General features: G+C 45.7%; 2 protein-coding genes and 1 long non-coding RNA gene across 4 annotated transcripts in view; 2 read left to right on the forward strand and 1 right to left on the reverse strand.

Annotated features, from left to right (window-relative positions):
* TMEM229B (transmembrane protein 229B) overlaps positions 1-7,663 on the forward strand; it is a 23,914-nt gene extending 16,251 nt beyond the window's left edge. Inside the window, exons 1-2 of one of the 2 annotated variants that reach the window (XM_043517418.1) lie at positions 2,330-2,521; positions 3,763-7,663. In XM_043517418.1, coding sequence (XP_043373353.1) covers positions 2,330-2,521; positions 3,763-4,293 — 723 coding nt within the window. In that variant the 3' untranslated portion in view covers positions 4,294-7,663. Of the gene's footprint in view, positions 1-2,329; positions 2,522-3,762 lie in introns of those variants that run through there. The other variant, XM_038405614.2, reaches the window with a different exon arrangement.
* LOC119857140 lies at positions 3,862-13,923 on the reverse strand. Its single transcript, XR_005293533.2, has 4 exons — positions 13,856-13,923; positions 12,414-12,500; positions 8,503-8,654; positions 3,862-3,987 (listed from the first exon to the last, which is right to left on the reverse strand). It is a non-coding gene; the product is annotated as an uncharacterized LOC119857140 (long non-coding RNA).
* Positions 6,141-23,521, forward strand: part of RAD51B (RAD51 paralog B) — a 634,909-nt gene continuing 617,528 nt past the window's right edge. Inside the window, exons 1-2 of the mRNA XM_043517414.1 lie at positions 6,141-6,278; positions 8,353-8,396. The gene's annotated coding sequence lies outside the window, so the exon portion shown is untranslated. The remainder of the gene's footprint in view (positions 6,279-8,352; positions 8,397-23,521) is intronic.

Here is a 23,521-nt window from a genome sequence, read left to right on the forward strand (position 1 = left end):
CCAAAAATGTTGGAATTTCTCACAGAAAGGGGCATTCTGACTTTCAAACAACTCTGGTTAGGAATTGATGGGGTTGTCACTTGAGGCATATGCATAGGGATAATGTCTGCACAGAATTGGTGTGGCTGACACTGCTGTCAGTTGATAAGTGCATGGTTACCTGATTCGTTCCCAGCACAGCTGATAATTGCGGGCAGTTGAGTTTTTATTTGTGATTGTCACAAGGTTCAAAAAAGACCGGTTATGGTCCGTCTGGTGAACTAGTGGCTAGTGCAAAGTTTGGCCTGCAGGAAGCCTGTGTTCAGTTTCTGGCCCCAGTCTCCCGTTGTGTGGACTAGATGCCTATTAGGAAAAATGGGAGAGAAGAGAAGAGAAAACGTTGACTTGGCCTTGGGTTAGTCCCCTGGATGGATAATTATCTAATAAGTATGAAGTGTATATTATCAGTAAAGAATGACTTTCCTCTGAGAGCACCACAACACAGCTCTGGGAATGCTGGCTGTGCACTGGAAGGGGTGCAGTTTTAGTCTGGACTGCAGTTACACACCAGATGCACCTGCACAGCAAAGCTGGCCACCAGAAGGGGGCACTGCTAGGTGGACACATCTCCCCAAGTGTTTGATCACCAGTGGGCAGACGTAAGGCAACAGGACTTGAACAGATGCATTTGAGAGAAGGTGCTTACTGCATCTTTCAATGCTTCTCTTTCTGAGTTTTATTTTGTAAGGCCCCAGAACATTTTGAAAATACATTTTGGAACTTACTGGAAAGAAAGACCTGAGTATGCAGACATCACTGGGGTGTGGGAGTTCTCAACCAACAGAATGCAAACACAGCTCCTACAGAGTGAGGGGAAGTTAGAAAGGCTTGTGGAAATGACTTAGAAAAACCTCAGCCCTGGACTGTGTCCTCCCCTCTACTAGGTGGTGAGGACTCCCCGACCCCTCTCCTCTCCAGACAGTGGTAGCTCCCTGTGCCTTGTCTTCCCTGGATGGGAATAGTTCCTCTAATCCTTCTCATAGTCCTATCCTCCCTCAGACACTGTCCTGGCCTCCCCGCACCCCATCTCAGACTTCTACCTCTAACTAGTGTGTGTGTGTGTGTGTGTGTGTATGTATATATATAATCAGTTTGCTCTTCAAATCATGTGAAAATGGAGGAATGATATGAAAACTCATTGGCCCAGGTGTCTCAGCTGTGCTGAGAAGGAATCAAGTAACAGCACATTGAATAACTGCTGGCTGTTCCCCTGATCGCCCTCAGGAACATTAGTGACATGTACTGCATTGAAGCTCTCGTGGATTGTATGGAGATGTTACACCTACACATGTCTCAGGCTACAACTCTATTGCCCTCTGATCCTCAGAGTTTTTTGGCTGATTAAATCATTCTTAGGTTGGAGTCTGAATGGCTCAAAGAATTTTCGAATGACTTTGTAGTCTTTCTTGTAGGTCAACCAGTTTGATATTGACCCAAAGTCTGTAGCACCTGAAGGCTAGTCAGTGGCCTTATGTAAAATGAGTAAGTGGGAGGCATGGTGTGGCTTCGCAGGTATCCTGCCCTCAGCTCCCTCTGGCCTCTTGGAATAATTTGTTCCCATGCCAGAATACTTAAAGTAAGATCCCCCTAGTTGGTATCATTTATTAATTCTTATTGGCACTTTGTTCACTCAGTTCCAAACCTTGTTCCCTTTAAATCAGGAGTCCTACAGCCATTCTTCTTTGGCTTGTGCTGTGATTAAAGCAGGCTTTTTTCTCCATGACTGAGGAGTCCCACAGCCTTCCTGCTGGGGGCCTATACTGTAATTAGAGCCCGTTTCCAGTTCTACTTCACAAAGCACCTCTTCTTTCCTTTGGTTCCAGGGCCTCCCAGCCCTCTTGGGGCTCTGCTTAGCAGACAAACTGTCTCCTTTCTGAGCTGTCTGTCCTTTCTCCTCCTTTTAGCTTTCTGGGGGCCTCTCTCTTATCTCTAGGCCTGGCCTGAGTTTTAAGCACATGACCTACCTGTTATGTCGCTACGCTAATTTTTCCCACCTGAGGAGGAGGGTTGAATGAGTCATAGGTGAGGCTGGACCCATTACCTCATAAAAGGGCCAGTCACCCTGTGACAGTGAGTCTCAGTTCATTGCCTAGGGGGACAGGCGCTTCACAAAAAACATCATGACAGTGGGCGCTGGTCGCTGGTCATCTTAATGGCTCTCATATAAGAGTGAGTGGGCCATGGACACTCATCTGTCTTCCATATGTTCAGTCCTACCCTGATCCTTCTCCTTTCTCAGAAACAAATAGCAGATTAACCTCCTCTCCCCACAATAATTTTCCTTCCCTTTATGCCATTTTTAGGTAAATCTCCTCCCTCTGCCGTCTTCCCTCTGTCCATTATTTGGATGCCTTTTCTGAAGTCTTCCTTCTCTCCCAAACAAATCCTTCTCTCACTCACCTCCTGTGCAATTTCATACTGTATAGAGAGAAGCATCATGTTACAGAGCAGGGCGGTTTTACGCTCTCTCTCTATGGCATTGGTAAGACCACGGCTTGTATTCTGCAGTCAGTTCTGGGCATCTTGTACCATAAAGCGGTCCAGTTCAGAGGGCGCCTGAGGAAGGAAGTTAGAAAGCAGCATCTGAACAAGGGACTGGAGAAACTGATTTGTAAGGATTCGATTTTTAAAAAGTGAACTGGTAAGATTCATTTCTGGTGTAACTCTACTCAAGTCAATGGAGTTACACCAGGATGAACTTGGGACAATGTGTATAGCTTGGCTAAGTAGTGATTAAGATATGATAAATCCCCACAGGTATTTGAAGGATGTAATAATAATTGTTTCGAGGGCGGAAGGTGTTGAACTTGTTTAGGGTGATGAAGTTATTCCCTTTTAAAACCTTTTCCTCCACCCTCATGTCTGTTCCTGTAACTTACACTCCAGTATACAGAAACAGGGTCCTTGTTCCAAACCTCCACTCAGCATGACTAACTATATCTCTACCCTCAGCTTTCCTTTTTATTCTCACCCTTTATGCTTCCTGTCCAGAAGCCAAATCTGAATGTATTTCAATAGACCTCTTGTGCCTTTTGACTGTAAATCAGGCAATTCTGTATTGTATCAAATGCTTCCCTGAATCCCAGATATCTTATGTTTGCCAGTACAGCAACGGTTCAGTTGAACAGGGGCAGGTGTAACAGCTGAGAACACTCCTCTTTGTTTCTCTCACTAGCCAGTTTAAAGAGCACCCTCAGATCTCTGTTTGCTAAACTGAGATTTCTGGGGGCATGAACTATGGAGGGCACCATAAGGGTCTAAGATTATTTCAATACCTTACTTTCCTCATCTGTCCCACATTGCTTGGGATTCAGCACAGGGGTGGGGGCGGGGCGGGATCAGTGCTACTTCTTTCAGAACTAAAGGACTTTTTCCTCCTGTATTTTTCATAGTAATACTTATTTCCAGTAAGCTGATTTGTAGTCACGCTACCCTTCATCTCCCTCATTACCACTGAGCACCAGCTCTATCCAAGTCCTCCTGGTAGTGCAGTGTGCAGGAAACCTGCAGTGCTGCTGCCTGATTGCTAGCCTCTTAATCACCAATCTGTCAGCTTTCACCAGCTCTGGTTTTGCATCTCTGGTTAATTCCGTCATCAAAAGGGATATGTCTCATTTCTCAACTTCTTTCTTGTCGATGTTGTTAATTTACTCGTATTCCTCCCAATGAGATAAGACCCAGTGATATCCTTATTGATTTTCGGCCTTTCTTTATTCCTTTCAGAATTCCAGCTGGGGATTGTGTGGAAGGATGGCTGCTGCGGAACCCCTGACTGCCTTCTCACGGTGGTACCTCTATGCCATTCATGGCTATTTCTGTGAGGTGATGTTTACGGCGGCCTGGGAGTTTGTGGTCAACTTTAACTGGAAGTTCCCAGGTGTCACCAGTGTCTGGGCGCTCTTCATCTATGGCACCTCCATCCTCATCGTGGAGAAGATGTACCTGTATCTGAAAGACAAGTGTAACATTTTAGTGCGATGCCTCATTTACACCCTCTGGACATACCTTTGGGAGTTCACCACTGGCTTCATCCTGCGCCAGTTTAATGCCTGCCCTTGGGACTATTCACAGTTTGATTTTGACTTCATGGGCCTGATCACCCTAGAGTATGCCATCCCATGGTTCTGTGCTGCATTCATCATGGAGCAACTGGTTATCAGGAACACCTTGCGCTTGCGATTTGATGAAAATGCTGAGCCAGGGGACCCCACCACCACAATCGCCTTGGCCAACGGCCATGTCAAAACCAATTGAACAATAACCCAATGCCACACAAAGTGAGAGAGCCCACCCACATCCCAGACTGGTCTCAAAGACTGATACGTCCTGTATGATACACAATCCCCTTTATGATGGGGTCATGCATGGGATATAGCAGAATAAAAATGGAACCAATAGATTTTCTATGGATTTTACTTTTTTGGTCACAAGAAGTAGTGTCAGCTACTTCTTGGTTAGGTAGTTTCTGACTTTTAACTTATTATGGGAAAAAAAAAGTCCTGTTAGCTGCATTTTACTGTATGGAAGAAATGAGAGAAAATGCTACAGTTGAAATGTATACAAAAAACAAACTAGTGGATGGGCATAGATGCTCCAGCTAAATGAGTGATTTGGCTTATTCCATTAGGCAATATTCAGGTGCTTGCTTGCAACCAATACCTCCCATGGGTCCTGAGATGCTGCAGGATCAAGGAAAATCCATCTGCTGTTGAGAACGACCCAACAGTGGTGCTTTACTGGAGAGGTAGACAGTGCCCCCTCTTTTGGTCTCCCTGACCTGCCCCTGAGGTTCTTTATTGCACCATGGTATGTTATGGTGTTGGACATCTTGCTAGATTTATATGAAACTTGTACTTTTTGAATTCTCAGTCCTGATGCTCACTCGAGAGTTTTCCCCACTCCTTTTTATAAATAAAAGGCCTTTTCTGCCGGGTGAATTCCACCATACTCTGTGCAATCTGAATCACGGCAAAGTGGCCAAAGAAAGAAATAGGTGAAGTCTTCCCCTCACAGTGGAACTCATCACAAGGGCTGCTCCAATCTCCAGCTCCATTTACAACCAGGCAAACCCAATGGAGATGCCACCTGGGGTTTTCTGCCTTCCTTCCCAGGGATTTCTCTGTTACTAAGGATGCTGATGACTTAATTCTGACTGCAGCCCCTTGCACTGCCTGATGTCAGAGTCCTCATTTGACTAAGGCAGCAACCAGGAATCAGTCGGAGTCCTCTGGGACAGACTATGTCGCCTGTGTTTATTTCCTCCTGCACCAGTTGATCTTGTCTCAGCTTGGCCCAGTGTTCTCCTCTGAGTACTGACTTTATTTTCCCTTCCCAAATGCTGTTTTAAACTAAGTACAGCAAACCCTCTCCATAAAGCTGATTTGGGGCAGCACAGGACGTGCCTCACTGCCTGATATCAGGGAGTATGTTAAAAAAGTTTTCTAAGGAGCTAGGGCTATTCCTCAATTTCCTCCAGATGAGGATGTGGTTGGGTTGTGAGAGGAGATGGAAGGGCTGCAAGGTACTGTTGCTCTATTTTAGAGCTATCTCAGCTAGAGATCGTTTCAAATTTAGCCACTTGGGAACAATCCTGAGGCTGTGGGGGAGGTGGTGGCATGAAAGATGCATAGCTCTGGCAGCCACAGATTAATTGTTTGTCCTGAGGACTCTTCTTGGCTGCTGGCATAAGCAACAAGGATGCACTGTACCACATGGCAGTCTTCTCTCACTCAGAGCTTTATGAGGAAGGTGTGCTGTAAACAGGTATATGGAGCCTGATTAATTCCAGGTGTCATTCTACTGAAGTCAGTGGCATTGCACCAGCAATGAATTTGGTTCAAGATGTGAATGTGTGTGTGATTGTGGAGTCTCGTTTTTCTGTTGTGTTGGGAATGGCTGGATTATTACCATGTTGGTCCATGACTGTTCTCTTTAGCCAGTACTCAGCCCATAAATCTGCCCATTGGTCTGTGGAATTCCATTCCAGAGGGAAAAGAAACTCTGTTGCTATCAATGGAATTGTTTGTTGGTAACGCTGCTGCTTCTGAACAAGAATCAACACACACAGTGTTAATTTTTTCTGTATTGCACAGAGTGCAATTGTTTTATTCCTCCCTATGCCCTATTTCACATGACATCCTTTGCGGGCAACGGACATGTGAAAGCAGTGGAAGCAAGAGTTAATCAGCTCTGTCCTGTGGTATGCAATGCCTCCTGAAATACCCAGAACATAGAGAGAGGTATTAGTATTCCCTTTTTGTAGTTCATTAAATTAAACCAACAAAAAAAAACAGAACAGAAATGTGTTTTCCATGCTATGATGCCACTATCATGAAATCAAAGAAATAATAGGTTCACTTTATCAGCCAGGTAAATGATGGTTTCAAATATTTAGATCTCGGCAAAATAATCACTTTGGGTGTACAAATGATATGGATAGGTAATTAGCACATAGGGACAATTCATACGCAGTAGAGTCAGATATTAGGCGGTGGGGTGTGGGAGAGGAGGTGCAGACAGGAACTGAGACATGCCTATCCATTGTGACCGTTGCATTCATGAAGAGAATGTGTGAGGGTGACTAACATCAGTGTCTAAATCCAAGGACCCTTCTAGCTGCCCAGTTTAACTCTGGTGTAGCACTGCCTTCCATGCAGCATGCAATGTCTGCGTCAGGCCATGCCCTCACTTTGGAGCAGGTTGCACTGGAACCTTGCCGTTACAGAAACATTAAGAAGGTTTAAGTGGCTTAGTGAATTGGCAGCACAACCAGTGACTGCACAGTTATAACTCCGTGGTGGGGGCAGCTATCCATTGTGGTGATCAGCACCTCAATCATGTGTTCTTTGGCTTTAGAAACTCCCCAAGTTCAACTGTTCTTGCACAGCTGCATAACAATTAGTGGTTCACTTAAGGAATGGTCCCTGAGTGGCCTTTTACATGTGGCTATATCATCCAAATCAGACCCAGTTGCCCCCAAGTTAGCATTGTGGCACCTATTCAAGCTTCTTTTTCACCAATGACTGACAAATACCGCTCAGCTCTTGCACCCTCATGGGGCTCTAATTTACCCACAGAAGTGCACTTTACTTGCAGTTTGCACACCAGGAACTGAATTGGACCCAGTACATTATTAAATCACTGTGTAGCATCCACTGGATCACTCTCCTGCTATTACTGGGTACCCTTGCACCTTCCAACAAAGACACCATTGGCCACATTTCCAAAAGTGCTGAGTGCTCTACAGTTCCTGTTTTCAATGGCACCTACTAGGTGCTGAGCACTTCTGAAAAGCTGGCTATGTATCTGCTGCTACATCGTGCAGGTCTCATTACTCTTCCTGAAGAGCAATGTGGCTGCAGTCAGAGATTTAATCTCCCCTTTAATACAACTGAATACTACTGATAACATTTTACAACAAGGGCGCCCAAACTTCATGACAGCGAGGCCCACATTAGCAGCTCCTCAGGAACCTGGGAGCTATACCTAATTTGCTGAGACATTTAAATACAAAATTTATCAACATCCTCCCCCCCCCCAAAGGCCTAATATTTGCTTGTACATGTATCTTCAATAGATTAAAATTGCCTGTTTGAGTTCACCAGCAATAAAAACTTGTGATTTATCAGCTTTGTCCTCACTCTGCAACTATTGGGAGAGGGTGGCCCAGAGCTGCATTTTTGGATACGATGGGCCACATTTAGCCCTCGGGCTTCACTCTGGGCACCTCTGTCTTATCTTTCAAGAGCACCTTTTATCCCAAAGAATCCCCAAGCGTGTCACAAAATATATACACTGGTGCCTTGTGCACAAGAACTGGCTCTACTGCCAGCGTGGTGATCATTCCTGCTTCAAAGAACTTGCCAGTGTGGAACGGTTGATATTAAAGCCAAGTTAGCTAAACTGTTTAATTTCAGCATTATGATCTAGATGCAGGGATACCAATGTACCAGTTTCTGGTAAGTCTTCCCACTGCTTCTGGTCTAAGTCTGTTTTGTAATTGAAATCCTCCTTGCATAGAGATACTCCTGTCAAGGCTTTACTTGAACTACAAATAGTTGTTTAAAAATAAAAGTAGGTGAAGAAAGACTGAAAGCTTGAACAGGTTTGGAATTAGCAAGCAGGTAACCTGAGACCTGCTGGGTGCAGCAGCATTGGTCGTCAGTAACCAATTTACCAAAACCTACACTGAGGGAAAAGGGATCTCATATTTAATTTGAACTTCTGCCCTTTCTGCATTATGAATATAGTGCACAAGTCACTAGTAAGATGAGACTTTCAGATGAGTTTAAACAAAATGTGCTTTTATTTCAGCCTGTCTTGGCTTTTCTGAAGTGATGCAACATACCATGCAAGAGGTAAGATTACAGACCAGTGCTCTCTCTGCTTCCCATTCCTCTTGGCTTTTAACCAGGATCCTCTACTAACAAACAAAATGCTTTTTTTCCCCCCTTTTCCCCTCACCTGTACAACAGAAGGATCCCATTACAATCCCTGCTTTTGCTTCACATCTGATGTATGAAAACAGGAAGTGTCACTGCTTTCCCGGACTCCCTTCCAAGTCAACTGCTGGTCCTACAGTGCCACACCTCCATCCAATGGCTTCAGCATTCACCCTACAGGGGAAGGTCACGGAGCTGAGGAGAACTCTAAGAGCCTAGTTCAAGTTTAGCAAATAGCTAATTACATTTCTGTCTCTTACTACCCCAAAATGGGCTTTTCATGATCTGGAGCTATTGAGAAGGGGCTTTCCACGATCTTTTTGTAACCCACACTTGCAGAGTGTGGCATTCTATCTCTGTCTGGAGCAGGGGTGGCCAACCTGAGCCTGAGAAGGGGCCAGAATTTACCAGTGTACATTGCCAAAGAGCCACAATAATACGTCAGCAGTCCCCCACATCAGCTGTCCGCCCCCGATCAGCTGGTTCGTGGTGTGCAGGAGGCTCTGGGGGGGAGGTTGAGGAGCGAGGGCATGGCAGGCTCAGGTGCGGGAAGGAGTGGAGTGGGGGCAGGGCCTGTGGCAGACCCAGGGGTTGAGCAGTGAGCACTCCACGGGCACATTGGAAAGTTGGTGCCTGTAGCTCCAGCCCTGGAGTTGGTGCCTATACAAGGAGCCGCATATTAACTTCTGAAGAGCCGCATGTGGCTCCGGAGCCACAGGTTGGCTATCCATGGTCTAGAGGGTGGGCCAGGCACAGAGGTGGATAATTCTGTTTTAGCTCAGCCAGTAGAGATTCATGCTTTTTGATCCAGTGCTCTCTGCTTCAACCTCCACTTTCAACAACCCACACAGAAGCATCATGTTATGTGCACATCAATGGGATTAGCTTCCCTTTTCTCTAAGATGCCTAGGGCTCAATTCACCCAGAGTTTGCCCTGCTGGCACTGAGTCTTACGGCTATCCAGCTGGAGAGGGATTACAGCGGCACAAGATGCCCTTGGGCTCTGCTCTACCAGGAGCCCACAGTCAGCTAGCACAACCCCCAAAGTAGGCAATGCTGCCTTGGAAGGGCCAAAGCTAGGGTAGCTGGGGATGCATTGATTAGTTACTGACCTGTGGAGCCCCTGCTGCAAACAGAAAGTGGTCCTTCTCTGGTGGAGTGCCCAACGAATATGGCAATGCAAATGCTACCTGTCCTTCCCCAAGGGCAAAGCCCTCCTAGAATGCCAATACTTGCATTGTCTCAGAGAAGGAGGGGAATCTCACATCTGTTAAGTCCCCTGTTTCCCTGGGAGACTCCTAGTTCTGTGAGTTCCCCAGTGAGTGTCTGAATCACCTGGGGAAACAAGGAGGCTTAAACAGGAAGTGGTTGTGAAATGCTCCATCCTCAAACCCTCATCTTTATGGTTTCAGCTAGGTTGCTCTGGTTTATGGATGGAGCAACTTAGCTGAGACCTTAAGGACCTGAGGTAGATGGGGTAGCATTCACCCTGATCTCGTGTCAGACCTTGGAGCTGTTCATTTCCTATGTGAAGCAGGGAAGGGGCTTTCACAGGGTTAACCGGGGCTGTAGCGAGATGAACAGCAGGAATAGAGCCAGCAATGATTGCAGGGCAGGGGCTGGAGATAGAGTGACCAGATGTCCCAATTTTATAGGGACAGTCCCGATTTTTGGGTCTTTTTCTTATATAGACTCCTATTATGCCCCACACCCTGTCCCGAATTTTCACACGTGCTGTCTGGTCACTCTAGCTGGAGATGGCATCTATGATCCCAGCTGTTAGAGGAGATGGACAAGTGCATCTGAAACATCCCAGTAGTGATGGAGTCTCCCACTGAAGGAACTTGGCTCCTCCTGCTTGGGGCTTGTTTGGAGTCTAACATTATTAATGGCACTAATGTGGCATTTTTCTTGGTTTAGCTGAAGGAGTACAGTTCTCATCCCCTCACCATGGTGTCTGGGCTCCTCGCTCCCCCTCCATTAATGGCTGTTGGCATTTCTGATATGAGACACTCCATCAGACTGCCAGCCAATACTATTTTTAAACAATAAATCCAAATGTTTGACTTCAGTTTTTATTTATGCTTCAGTTTCATTAGGATTTAAAAGACACCTAACTATCTAGTAAAGTTATTTATTTTTACAGATGCTTATAACATGCCTATCGTGGTTGGGGTGGTGAGCAACTGTTACTGCATGAGGGAGCAGGAGTGGAAAATAAAAACAACTTGTTCATTAAAAAGACTACTTATGCAAATGAGTTCCATGCATATTAAATATGCAAACTGCAACATTGCATTATTTGCATAAAACCTGCAGATATCTGGGTCATCGGATTTACCAGACACAGGGATATACTTTACACCCACTTCCCCAATGAGGGAAGTGGAACTAATCCCTGGAACAGAATGTTCCCCTCCTACATTACCACCTGGGGTGGACTCTCTTTTCCATAATGGCTACCCCATTCCCAACATAGCCACCATAATCTGGAACAGGCTTTCCTTGGTGTTTTGTTTAGAGTAATAATAATACTTAGTCTTTTTGTAGCATCTTCCATTTCAAGGGATTTCACAGTGCTTTTCACACATTAAACCTCATATCAGCCCTGTGATATAGGTCAGTATTATCCCCATTTAACAGGGAGTGAAACTCAGGCATAGAGAGTATTGCTCACATGTGGGAGTAGGGGTCCTCCAAGTCTCCCAAAGATTGTTTCAGCATTGGAAAATTGTGCTTATCTCTCTGCCCATCTCCAAAAGATTCTAGATTTGGAGAACAGACAAATTCCATCCCATGAAAGTCCTGGGATGAGGGAAAAAGGCCACCTGGCTTTAGACACATGGAGCTGAGTTGGGAGCAATTTGCTACTCATCTCTAGTGAGCTGTAGCTCACGAAAGCTTATGCTCTAATAAATTTGTTAGTCTCTAAGGTGCCACCGGTACTCCTTTTCTTTTCCCTCTGAAGACTCAGGTAAGGCTGGGTGAGGGCTATTCAAGATACTGACAATTGTTTTTCATTTATCCAGTACTGCTTATTGGGTAAAATTCTGAAGTCCTCACTCAAGGCCAGATCCTCCATTAACTTCAGTTAAATGATGCTGATTTACACCAGCTGGGCATCTGGGGACTTCAATGGGGACTTTGCTTGAATAAGGGCTGGGTGAGAACTTCATGTGGTCAACCATTATAATTAAATGTTTCTAAAGAGCCCACTATTGTAATGCCTTCAGCCCCTGCTGAATGTTGATTAACTCTTAACCAGTATACATTTAAACTTCTTAATCCAGTCTAATCTTGCCAAAAGAAAGACATTTGTCTCTTGATACCAACAATGGTACAATTAGTAGCTGTTCTTGAGAATTCACTTTTACTGGCATTTCCCTAGTATTCCTATCCGCTGTGTGGTACAGTTTGTTTTCTGAACCACAATACTGCATTGTAGTTTACATATTCTGAATTAGCTTTTGTTATATTTTCACAGTAATGTTTGATTGCTGTCCTATTAACTATTTCCATTTATTTGTATTTAGTCTTTATATTATGGTAGTGCCCAAAGACCCCTGTTATGATGAGGGTCACATTGTGCTAGGCACATGAGCACTGGAAGGTCCTTAGAAGGGAGGGACCACTGGCGCATGAAGTCCCACCCCACCTGTTCCCCCAAAGCCCTGCCCTTGCTCTGACTCTTCCCACGAGGCCCTGCCTCCTGCTCTCTCCTCTCCGACTCTTCCACCCCATTGCTTGCCTTTAAGGCAGGTAATAAATTGGAGGGCATAGCCTTCCCACTTTTAAAAGTGATGGGACCATGGCCCTCTGCCTTCCGCCCCCGGCTAGGTGCTGTACAGACACATATGAAGACACAGTTGTTGCCCCAAAGATCTTACAGTCTAGTGTTTATGCCACTTCATTACCAGGTAGAGATGTACATACTATGTGACTAGCCTCAATCCAGGGGTATGCCAATGTAATCCCAGGAAGAAAATCTGCTGCAGGGAGATTGTGGCAGTGTGAAGACAGCTAGAATACAAAAAGCACAAAACAGCTGGGATTTAGTATACTATGTAGGGCAGATAGCACTTATAAAACCTGGAGCTCAGAACATTTTGATGTCTACACATTGAGTTACTGCGTGACAAGCCAGGGTGTGAATCTATAACACACCAGTTTGCCGCATACCAACTCACCATGTGGACATTGCTACTGTGCAGTGAAAGTCCCAGAGTGCAGCTAGTTGCTGTGCTGTAAATTTGCTGTGTAGGCAAGAGACAAGTTCTTGCTGCGAGAGTGGAAGGAAGAGCTTTGTCTTTTATACTAGATGTCTCTATGAGGTTTTTGTTGTTTTATGAAAGAGCTCTGTATATCCACCTTCATAATGACCTTCCCTGCATTTAATGGGTGCTTTCCACTTTTGGACATCGAAACTGCTGCATATACCTTCCTTGTTTCTCTGCAAAGCCTCCTTACTCTAATTCCTGGGCCTGCTTTGGAGGTTGTCTGTACATTTCTGGCTCTGATACTGTGTTAGACACACTAGGCTCCTGGAACAGCATCAGCTATAGGAGGCTGCCCAAGGCCCTGCGTAGTTATCAAAGTTTACAGCTGAAAACATAGACATCCAGATTCTGCATCAGAAAAGGGCTACACTTGCAGCAAGCTCAACATAATTTGTTGGTCGGCAAAACTGGCAAACAAAGGGGACAGCCAATTTATAGCAGGGCTATGTCTGATTCAAAACAAGATAGCTGTGACCATTGTGTCTGCCAGCCCACTCCATTTTCCTCAATGGAGTACTCTCAGGTAAAGATTTTGAGTCAGGGCAACCAGCCAGGTTAGTAGATATACTGTGGTGACCATCTGCTCTATCAATTCATGTTGTTGCTGTTACTGAGCCCACTATATGTCACTGCTTCTGTTGCTGGATCACTCACCATCTGCAAGCAGCAGCTGTTGCTGTTGGTCCTGTTTCTCTACCAGCCATGCTGGCAGTCTGTCCATTTCCAGACCCTCATTAACCTGATTTTCAATCATGGGCACTGTAATGGGACATGCCCCCATCCCTAGCAAACTTAACAGGTGTCCCTCCACTCAGGCAGCGCCAATTAGGTGCACTTGCTGAGCATGCGCTGCCCAGAGAAGGGGAGCTTACAAAGGTGAAGCTGGCCACAGAAAAAGGGGGGCGTTTACACAAGAGGAGAGGCTACTAGAGCTCAGCTCTAGGCAGCAACTGGCCTTCCCGCTACCCGCCATTTAGGGTAGACAGACACTCTAGCCCTGAGAGCGGCTCTCCATCAATGCCATACAGCTGGACTTGAGGAGCAGCACCAGGGACTGGAGGTAACTGGAGTCAGAAAGGACCCTAGGAGTAAGCTTACCCAGGAGTGGGGTTCTGGAGAGGATGCAGGGGCAAGAGACGATGGCTGAGCCCTGGCTGACTACAGGCATCTAAAGCTGGATATCTAAATCCTTATTTAGGCAGCTAAATAAAAGTGGGCTGCTTGCTGATCAGCTGCAGGTTCCATAGATTTCAGTGGGATTTGGAAGTCCTCATACTTCAGAAAATCAGACACCCCTAATCAGACACCACACATCAGATAGGCACAAGACACCCCTATTTAAGGGCCTAAGTTTAGGCACCTGAGTTTGAAATTGTCATCCTGTGTTTGTGTTAGAGTGTCTGAAAAATGGAATGTAAGCAGTTTCCTCTATCCTCTGTGAATCTGTTTGTCCTCCATAATTAGTTTCAGCTGAGTCTGCCTATACGCCTACAGGGTAAGGGTGCTCTGCAGTCTCTGCAATGAAGGAAGATACCTGCTGTATGGTAGTTCTTTCCTCAAAAAAGGAGTTTAACAACGGGCAGGGCTCATATATGCAGGCCCATTCTTGTATGTGCAAACTGGAGAGGACCTGAATCAAAGCCCAGCATGTAGACCTAGATTAAGATGACAGTTCATAGTTTAAGACTGTCTGTAACTAGCTGAATCTGAACACATTAGCTTTGGGGAAAGCTGCTATTCATATCTGCGTTTGAAATCTCCACATTTGGGATGTTTGGTTCCCAGTATGCATTTAGGCCCTTGGAAAAGAGATGTGGTCTGTACACACGGATGGAGTCTGCATCAGGGGCTTTGGTTCAGGCTCCTCTCTGTATATGTATAAATGTATAATTCTTTTCTGCTTCATCTCTAAAGGAGGAGGAATCTATGCTGCTAGCTTAGGGGCATCTTCCAGTGTCTTTGCTATGGACTTCATTCCCCTCTTCATGCGCTTAGGGGATGCGTACCATAGTTAATGAGAACTGTGTGCACTCGCCTAAGGAAGAACAGACCAATCTGAATTCCACCAGATTGATTCCTCTTGTTGGACTGTTCTTGGGAGCTTGAATATGGATAGAGTCTTTATACTGAATATCCCTTTAGGGATACAACAATGTATTTTCCACAAATCCTATTGCTAATCAACTTCAGCTGGCATCTTAAATGTGCTAGATGGGGAGATCCTCCAAGGGAATTACTATGAGCACAGGGAACTCAGATTAACAGGGTAGATAAGACTCTAGCAGGAATATGGTAGGGAGACTGCTGCAAAATGTATGGGGGCATCAGGTTGGATGATCCAAGTGGTCTTTTCTGACCCAATCTGTCTGTGACTTTAGGAATCCCCATTAAAGAAATGGACATGCTAATCAATGAACTGGGTATTATGCTAGTAACATGCAAAACAAGCTTCCTTGAGCTATAGGGAAACAGCCTTACTACAGAACATGGACCAATGACCTAGCTGCAAAACCAGTTTTTCCTTGGCCTCATTGGCTAGAATAAAGTTTTCCCAGTTATCCTATCTGTCCTTAAATTCTATGACTCTATAAAATGTCTCTCAAAGCCCTTGGTGACAGAACTAAAAATCCACACTCAGTTCCATTAACAGAAGAATTTGTCCAGCATTTTCCTGCATGGTAATGAGGCATCTCTATCACTTTCCATCTAGCCTCTTCTGCCAATGTCACAGTGTAAGGACAATCTTCTCTGCTAATTTAATCAACTCAGCATGAAAGCAGAGAAGAGAATTCAGCAACAAATACTGTATACAGACAACAAAACTCATCTACATCTGACAGATGGGTACATGGATTAGCAGATAGCAAGATATTTTAGCTGCAGAGATATTTAACAGCGGGATATTGGTCTGGTTCTTCAGCTAAGGGAGACTGGAACTAGCATGGTAGTCATAATGATGTAGTGTGACGCAATGTTGTTCTTAAGCTCACAGCAAAGGCAGCACTGCTCTGGCATTGCTCTTTTGATAAAGACAGTGGTGCCTTTGAAGCTTCACGAATGGTGAAGACAGCACTGTCCCTGGCAGCATGCTCTGAGCAATGGCTGTGATTATCCTATCCTGGCATTCTCAGCAAAAGCAGAGGTTACTCCTGGTGCCAAAGGCAGTGTGGCTCATGGCACTATCATGAAGGTAAAATTGCTCCAGCACTGTGTTTTTGGCAAAGGCTGCATGTGAGCTTCTGGCTTCCCACCTCGACCATAAAGAGGTTTTAAACCTTAATTTTGTCTTATGCTGTTTACAGCCAATTAGCCCCCCCATTTCCCTATTTCCTTTAACCTTTAAACTCGCTCAACAAGCAGTTTACTTTCATAGCTTCAATTCCATTCTTGATCTTCTCTTCACTCAACCAAAATTCCTCTCGACAAGCTTCTGACCAATTTGTGGCTGGCTTCTGCAACATTCTCATCCTCTGTTCGCCTGTTTAGCTATTAGCTGCCCCTTACAAATAGAATGTCCTTCCTGAGGTGTCCCACCAGGAGCTACGCACTCCATATTCAGGTGCCTCAACAAACCAGCTGATTAACTGATCTATTTCACTTATTTATCCTATGAGTGATCTGTTTATTGTGAAGGGGTCAATTGTCACAGGGGAGGGAAATAAGGATACTGGAACTGAATTGGGGTATGGGTATGAAGGTACATAAGAACACTGTGTGGAGGTGAATCTTCTGTGTTTAAATTAAATACAAATAACCAAAAGAACACAGACAAACATAGCAGACAAGTCATGTTTCTATCCTGCCGCTGCTCACTTTGCTTGTATGTTGTACCCTTTTCCTCCTCGGTACATTGTGTTCTTTTCCTCTTCATTATGTCTGTCCCCGTCTTCAGGGCAGGGACTTTGTCTTCCTCTGTGTTTGGAAAGTGCATTTTGGGCACTGCTGCAATAGAAGGACATACATAACAGACACCCCCTTCTTCGGTGACCTCAAAGTTAACAGACATTTTTTTGTCAGACTGATTAATTTGCTATGCTCCATTTGACCTCTTTGCAGCTATGTGACTTCCCCAGCGCAGCACAGAGGCCATGTCTATACTACGAATTAGGTCGAATTTATAGAAATTGGTTTTGTAGAAAGCATTTTTATACAGTCGATTGTGTGTGTCCCCACACAAATGCTCTAAGTGCATTTAGTCGGCGGAGTGCGTCCACAGTACCGAGGCAACTGTTGACTTCTGGAGTGTTGCACTGTGGATAGCTATCCCACAGTTCCCGCAGTCTCCGCTGCCCATTTGAATTCTGGGTCGAAATCCCAATGCCTGATTGGGCAAAAACATTGTCGCGGGTGGTTCTGGGTACATATCGTCAGGCCCCCCCCTTCCCTCCCTCCCTCCATGAAAGCAACGGCAGACAATTGTTTCGCGCCTTTTTTCCTGGGTTACCCATGCAGACGCCATACCAAGGTAAACATGGAGCCTGCTCAGCTCACTGTCACTGTATGTCTCCTGGGTGCTGGCAGATGCAGTACTGCATTGCTACACAGCAGCAGCTCATTGCCTTTTGGCAGCAGACAGTGCAGTATGACAGGTAGCCATCCTCGTCGTACTCCAGGGTACTCTTTTTAGCTGACCTCGGTAAGGTCAGTCAAGGGCACCTGGGCAAACATGGGAGTGACTCAGCCAGGTCATCTCCCTTTTAAGTTTTGTCTCATGGCGATTCAGTCCTGCCAGCAGTCGTACTGCACCGTCTGCTGCCAGCAAGATGTATAAAGATAGATGAAGTGGATCAAAACAAGAAATAGACCAGATTTGTTTTGTATTCATTTTCTCCTCCCTCTCTCCGTGAAATCAACGGCCTGCTAAACCCAGGGTTTTGAGTTCTATCCTTGAGGGGGCCATTCTGTTTCTCCTTGATGCAAAGCCACCCCCTTTGTTGATGTTAATTCTCTATAAGCCAACCCTGTAAACCATGTTGTCAGTTGCCCCTCCCTCCGTCACAGCAACAGCAGACAATCATTTTGCGCCCTTTTCCCTGGATTGCCCGAGCAGACACCATAGCACAGCAAACATGGAGCCCATTCAGCTCACCGCAGCAGTTATGACCATTGTAAACACCTCATGCATTATTGTGCAGTTTATGAAAAACCAGGCGAGGAGGCGACAGCAGCACAGTGATGAGGACATGAACACTGATTTCTCTAAAACCACGGTCACCAGCAATTTGGAGATCATGGTGTTACTGGGGCAGGCTCATGCCGTGGAACGCCGATTCTGGGCCCGGAAAACAAGCACAGAGTGGTGGGACTGCATAGTGTTGCAGGTTTGGGACGATTCCTAGTGGCTCCGAAATTTTCGCATGTGTAAGGGCACTTTTATGGAACTTTGTGACTCACTTTCCCCTGCTCTGAAGCGCAAGAATACCAAGAGGAGAGCAGCCCTCACAGTTCACAAGCGAGTGGAGAAAGCCCTGTGGAAGCTTGCAATGCCAGACAGCTACCGGTCAGCTGGTAATCAATTTGAAGCGGGCAAATCTACTGTGGGGGTTCCTGTGATGCAAGTAGCCAACGCAATCGTTGAGCTGCTTCTATCAAAGGTAATGACTCTGGGAAATGTGCAGGTCATACTAGATGGCTTTGCTGCAATGGGATTCCCTAACTGTGGTGGGGCTACAGATGGAACGCATATCCCTATCTTGGGACCGGACCACCAGGGCAGCCAGTACATAAACCGCAAGGGGTACTTCTCAATGGTGCTGCAAGCACTGGTGGATCACAAGAGACATTTCACCAACATCAACGTGGGATGGCCGGGAAAGGTTCAGGACGCTTGCATCTTCAGGAACTCTGGTCTGTTTAAATGGCTGCAGGAAGGGATTTACTTCCCAGACCAGAAAATAACTGTTGGGGATGTTGAAATGCCTATAGTTATCCTTGGGGAGCCAGCCTACCCCTTAATGCCCTGTCTCATGAAGCTGTACACAGGCACCCTGGACAGTAGTAAGGAGCTGTTCAACTATAGGCTAAGCAAGTGAAGAATGGTGGTAGAATGTGCATTTGGACATTTAAAGGGTCGCTGGAGCAGTTTACTGACTCGCTCAGACCTCAGCGAAACCAATATTCCCATTGTTATTGCTGCTTGCTGTGTGCTCCACAATCTCTGTGAGAGTAAGGGAGAGACGTTTATGGCAGGGTGGGAGGTTGAGGCAAATCGCCTGGCTGCTGAATACACGCAGCCAGACACCAGGGCGGTTAGAAGAGCACAGCAGGAAGCACTGCACATCAGAGAAGCTTTGAAAACCAGTTTCATGACTGGCCAGGGTACTGTGCGACACTTCTGTTTGTTTCTCCTTGATGAAAACCCACCCCCTTGGTTGCCTCTAAATTCCCTGTAAGCCACCTACCCTCCCCCCTTTGATCACAGCTTGTTTGCAAAGGAAATAAAGTCACTATCATTTAAAAAACATGCATTCTTTATTAATTGATTATAAAAATAGGGAGATAGCTCACAAGGTAGCCCAGGTGGGGTGTGGGAGGAAGGTAGGAGGGAAGGAAAACGCCACTTTAAAACTTCTTGAATGACAGCCTTCTGTTGCTTGGGCTGTTTACTGGGGTGGAGTGGTTGGGTGCCCAAAGCCTCCCCCACCGCATTCTTGGGCGTCTGGGTGAGGAGGCTATGGAACTTGGGGAGGAGGGAGGGCGGTTAAACAGGGGCTGCAGTGGCAGTCTGTGATCCTGCTGCCGTTCATGAACCTCCACCACACACTAGAGCATGTCCGTTTGATCCCACAGTAGCCCCAGCATTGCCTCATGCCTCCTCTGATCTTCCTGCCGCCATGTCTCCTCACGTTCATTGGTCACTTTCCTGTACTCTGCTATTGTATCCCTCCATGTATTCTGCTGAGCTCTGTCAGTGATGGACGACTGCATGAGCTCAGAGAACATTTCATCACACGTGTGTGTTTTTTTTTTTTTCACCGCCTTATCTGAGATAGCCTTTGGGACGGAGGAAGGATGCTTGAAACATTTGCAGCTGCTGGAGGAAAAAAAAGGGAGTGAAGTATTTTAAAAGATACATTTTACAGAATTCTTTCATGGTGAACAACACTATTCACGTTACATAGCACATGTGATTTTGGTACAAGGTCGCATTTTGCATCTTATATTGAGTGCCTGCGGCTTTGGTGTTAGAGATCACATACACAGTGCCAGGCAACAGAATTCGGCTTGCAGGCAGCCATGGTAAGCCATAGTCTTTCGGCTTCTGTGACCTTCGTAATAGCAGCGCCCTCCTCTCCCATACCAAGCAAAGCACGTTGAGTTGGCCGTTTAGTGCTGCAGTTTTCCTGTTAACGTGCAGCAGCAAAAACCAAACTAACCCCCCCACATCCAATTCTCTGGGATCATTGCTTTACCCCTCCCTGCACCACGTGGCTGGTATCAGGGAAGATCCCTGCTAGCTAAACACGAACAGCTCAGCACTAGTGCGTGGCTAGCTGCGGGGAGGGTTTCTTTTTAGCTACAGGCAAGTAGGAATGGCCACCTCTGAATGTCCCCTTAATTAAATTCCCCTATTTCAATCAGGTTACCATGAATGATATCACTCTCCTGAGGATAACAAAGAGAGATAAAGAACGGATGTTGCTTGAATGCCAGCAAACACCGGGACCATATACGGCTAGGCTTTGTCATGCAATGATACCAGATTACTTGCTACTAGCATGGCATGGTAAAGTGTCCTACCATGGAGGACAGAATAAGGCTGCTCTCCCCAGAAACCTTCTGCAAAGGCTTTTAGAGTACCTCCAGGAAAGCTTCATGGAGATGTCCCTGGAGGATTTCCGCTCCATCCCCAGACACGTTAACAGACTTTTTCAGTAGCTCTACTGGCCATGAATGCATCCCAAGTCCTCAGAGCTACTTAATCATTAAAAACGCTTGTTTTTATAGTGTGTATTATATTTAAAAAGGTACACTCACCAGAGGTCCCTTCTCCGGCTTTGTTGGGTTGAGAGGGTATTTCAGTAAGGGTAATAAAAAGATCCTGGCTGTCAGGGAGAATGGTGTGCTCTGTGCTCTCCTCAAGCTTGTCTTCCTCCTCCCCATTTTCCCCATCCGCAAAATCCTGAGGCATGGCAGAGAGTACCTCATCATTGGAGTCCATGGACAGGAGTGGGATAGTGGAGGTGGCCCCCTCTAGAACTGCATGCAGCTCAGCGTAGAAGCGGCATGTCTGGGGCTCTGTCCCGTTTGATTCTTTGGTTTTCTGGTATGCTTGTCTGAGCTCCTTAAGTTTCATGTAGCACTGTGTTACGTCCCTGCTGTAGCCTCTGTCCCTCATGGCCTTGGAGATTTTTTGAAATGTTTTGGCATTTTGTCTTTTGGAACGTAGTTCTGATAGCACGGATTCCTCTCCCCATACAGCGATCAGATCTAGTACCTCCCGTTCGGTCCATGCTGGAGCTCTTTTTCGATTCTGGGACTGCATGGTCACCTGTCCGATGAGCTCGCCTGGCCAAACAGGAAATGAGATTCAAAAGATCCCAGGGCTTTTCCTGTACACCTGGCCAGTGCATCTGAGTTCAGAGTGCTGTCCAGAGCGGTCACAATGGTGCACTGTGGGATAGCTCCTGGAGGCCAATACCTTCGAATTGTGTCCACACTAACCCTAATTCGAAACGGCGATGTCGATTTCAGTGCTAATCCCCTTGTTGGGGAGGAGTACAGAAATTGCTTTTAAGAGCCCTTTATGTTGAAAAAAATGGCTTTGTTGTGTGGCCGGATGCAGGGTTAATTTAAATCTTTAATTTAAATCTGCTAAATCCGACAAACTCGTAGTGTAGACCAGGCCAGAGACTGTGCAGCTCCCAATGGGCAGAAGGATTTGCATGTAATGTTAGAGTGATCTCCCTAACCTCGGCTCTATTTTCCATCTGTTGTGTGTCCTGTGAAAGTAATACCACACAAGGAGGTGAGATGTTGGCTGGGCACTACAGAAATCTCTTGGGTCACCATGCTGAGCACTAGATAAAAGAACCCTACTTAGGCCAACAGAAAGATACTGTTTTGTGTGTTAGAACTCTTTTCAAATTGGGTTATTTTTTCCTTAAAGCCCCAGTGATTTATTATGGGATTCTGCACTGAGTGATTTTGGGCTTTGATGGCTGAGCTCCATTCAGATTTAACACAGCACATGCAGCATACACTGCCAAAAGATTATAGTTCTTCATGTACAGTAGGTCTCCTAGGAGATAATATGTATAGGGCCAGCATGGCAGAGGGATAGCATTGGGCTGCCTCTATGGCTCCCTGAGGACAGTGATATACTGTTACAGTGCAAACATCTGTAAAGCACAGGGCATTCCTGAGGGGGGTCAGCAGTTGACTCTCTGATACTGAGAGGGAGGTGAACCCCTCTGATCCCTCAGCGGAATTGTACCTCAAATGCCAGGTGACTTTTAGTCAAATCATAAGCATTAGTCAAAGAGCTTGCATTTCTGTAGTGTCTTTCATCCCCAGCTTTGGCACAGCCTCACTTAGATGAGCAGCTCTTACTCACGCACACAGCCCCCTAGTCCCCCCCTCCAGATTCCAATGGGACTATACTCATGAGTAAAGAGTACTTGCCCCAGCAGAGGTTTGCAGGAGCAGATGCTTTTGGTACAGTACAGTAGTACGACGCTACTATTGAAATGCAGACATATCTGATGAAGACGTCCTCATCACCTGGCCAGCACATAATACGCTGCGCAATACAGGCAGGAGAGGAAATGATATCCAAGAATATTGCAGCAAACCTCTACTATTGCATGAAATGCCATGGGATCATTAATGCACATATAGGCAGGCCAGAAAGGAGCTCAGTTTTTAAGATGTTCTCAGAAAAACTCCAGCTCTGCATGACATTCAATTTATCGGTTTCAGATAATGAAGGATTAAAAGCTGAATAAACCCCACTGGGATATGAGCTTCTGGTTCCAATGAAGTCTCAGTATTCCTATCCTCAGCTCAGTCCCTTAAAACACCTTCAGGCTATCACACCTGTTAACCAACTAGGCATCAAGTTGAGGCTATGCTATAACATGATCTTGTTTCTAATGCCTTGTTATTGAAAGACATTGCAGGACAAATTCTGGAATCCTCCTTCAGGACCAGATTCTCCATCTCCCTGCACCTTATATGGTCATTTACACCAATGGCAAGTGGGCCTAAAAGGCTACAAAATTGGAAAGGTAATAATGATCCATATCTACTTTGCACTGATGTACATGATGATACATGGGGCAGGGTAACAGAAAATCTAGCCTTCAGTGGTTATTGAGTCCCAACCCAGGCAAAGCTCTTTTTGACTTCACTGAGAGTTATGCCTGAATAAGCACAAAGCAAAAACTAAGGCAGGATTTCAGAATTTAATTCAGAGTGCTGAAAACTGAGCTAGAGAAAGAGCTGGTTTCAGCAGGTGCATCTCAAAGCCTGCAAAGCCCTATCCAGAGATCAGTTTTCAAGCATTATGGAGCTATGCGCTGCAGCTGACTCTCCCATACAAAATGCCCCATCATCTTTTCCATGTGCACAACTTAATACCAATCAAAGGTAAATGGCAGCAAGCATTAATGTGTAGGGATGTAATAAATATGGTTAGGTAACCTAGTGAGCATTATGGGGGGGCTGTAAGGGCTTATATATAAAAAGCTCTTAAAAAGACCACAAAAATACCTAAAATAACCCCATTCCCCCTTCACTCTGCAACAGCAGCCATGTGCTACA

Source organism: Dermochelys coriacea, chromosome 6 (genome assembly GCF_009764565.3).
Source record: "Dermochelys coriacea isolate rDerCor1 chromosome 6, rDerCor1.pri.v4, whole genome shotgun sequence".
NCBI classification, from domain to species: domain Eukaryota; kingdom Metazoa; phylum Chordata; order Testudines; family Dermochelyidae; genus Dermochelys; species Dermochelys coriacea.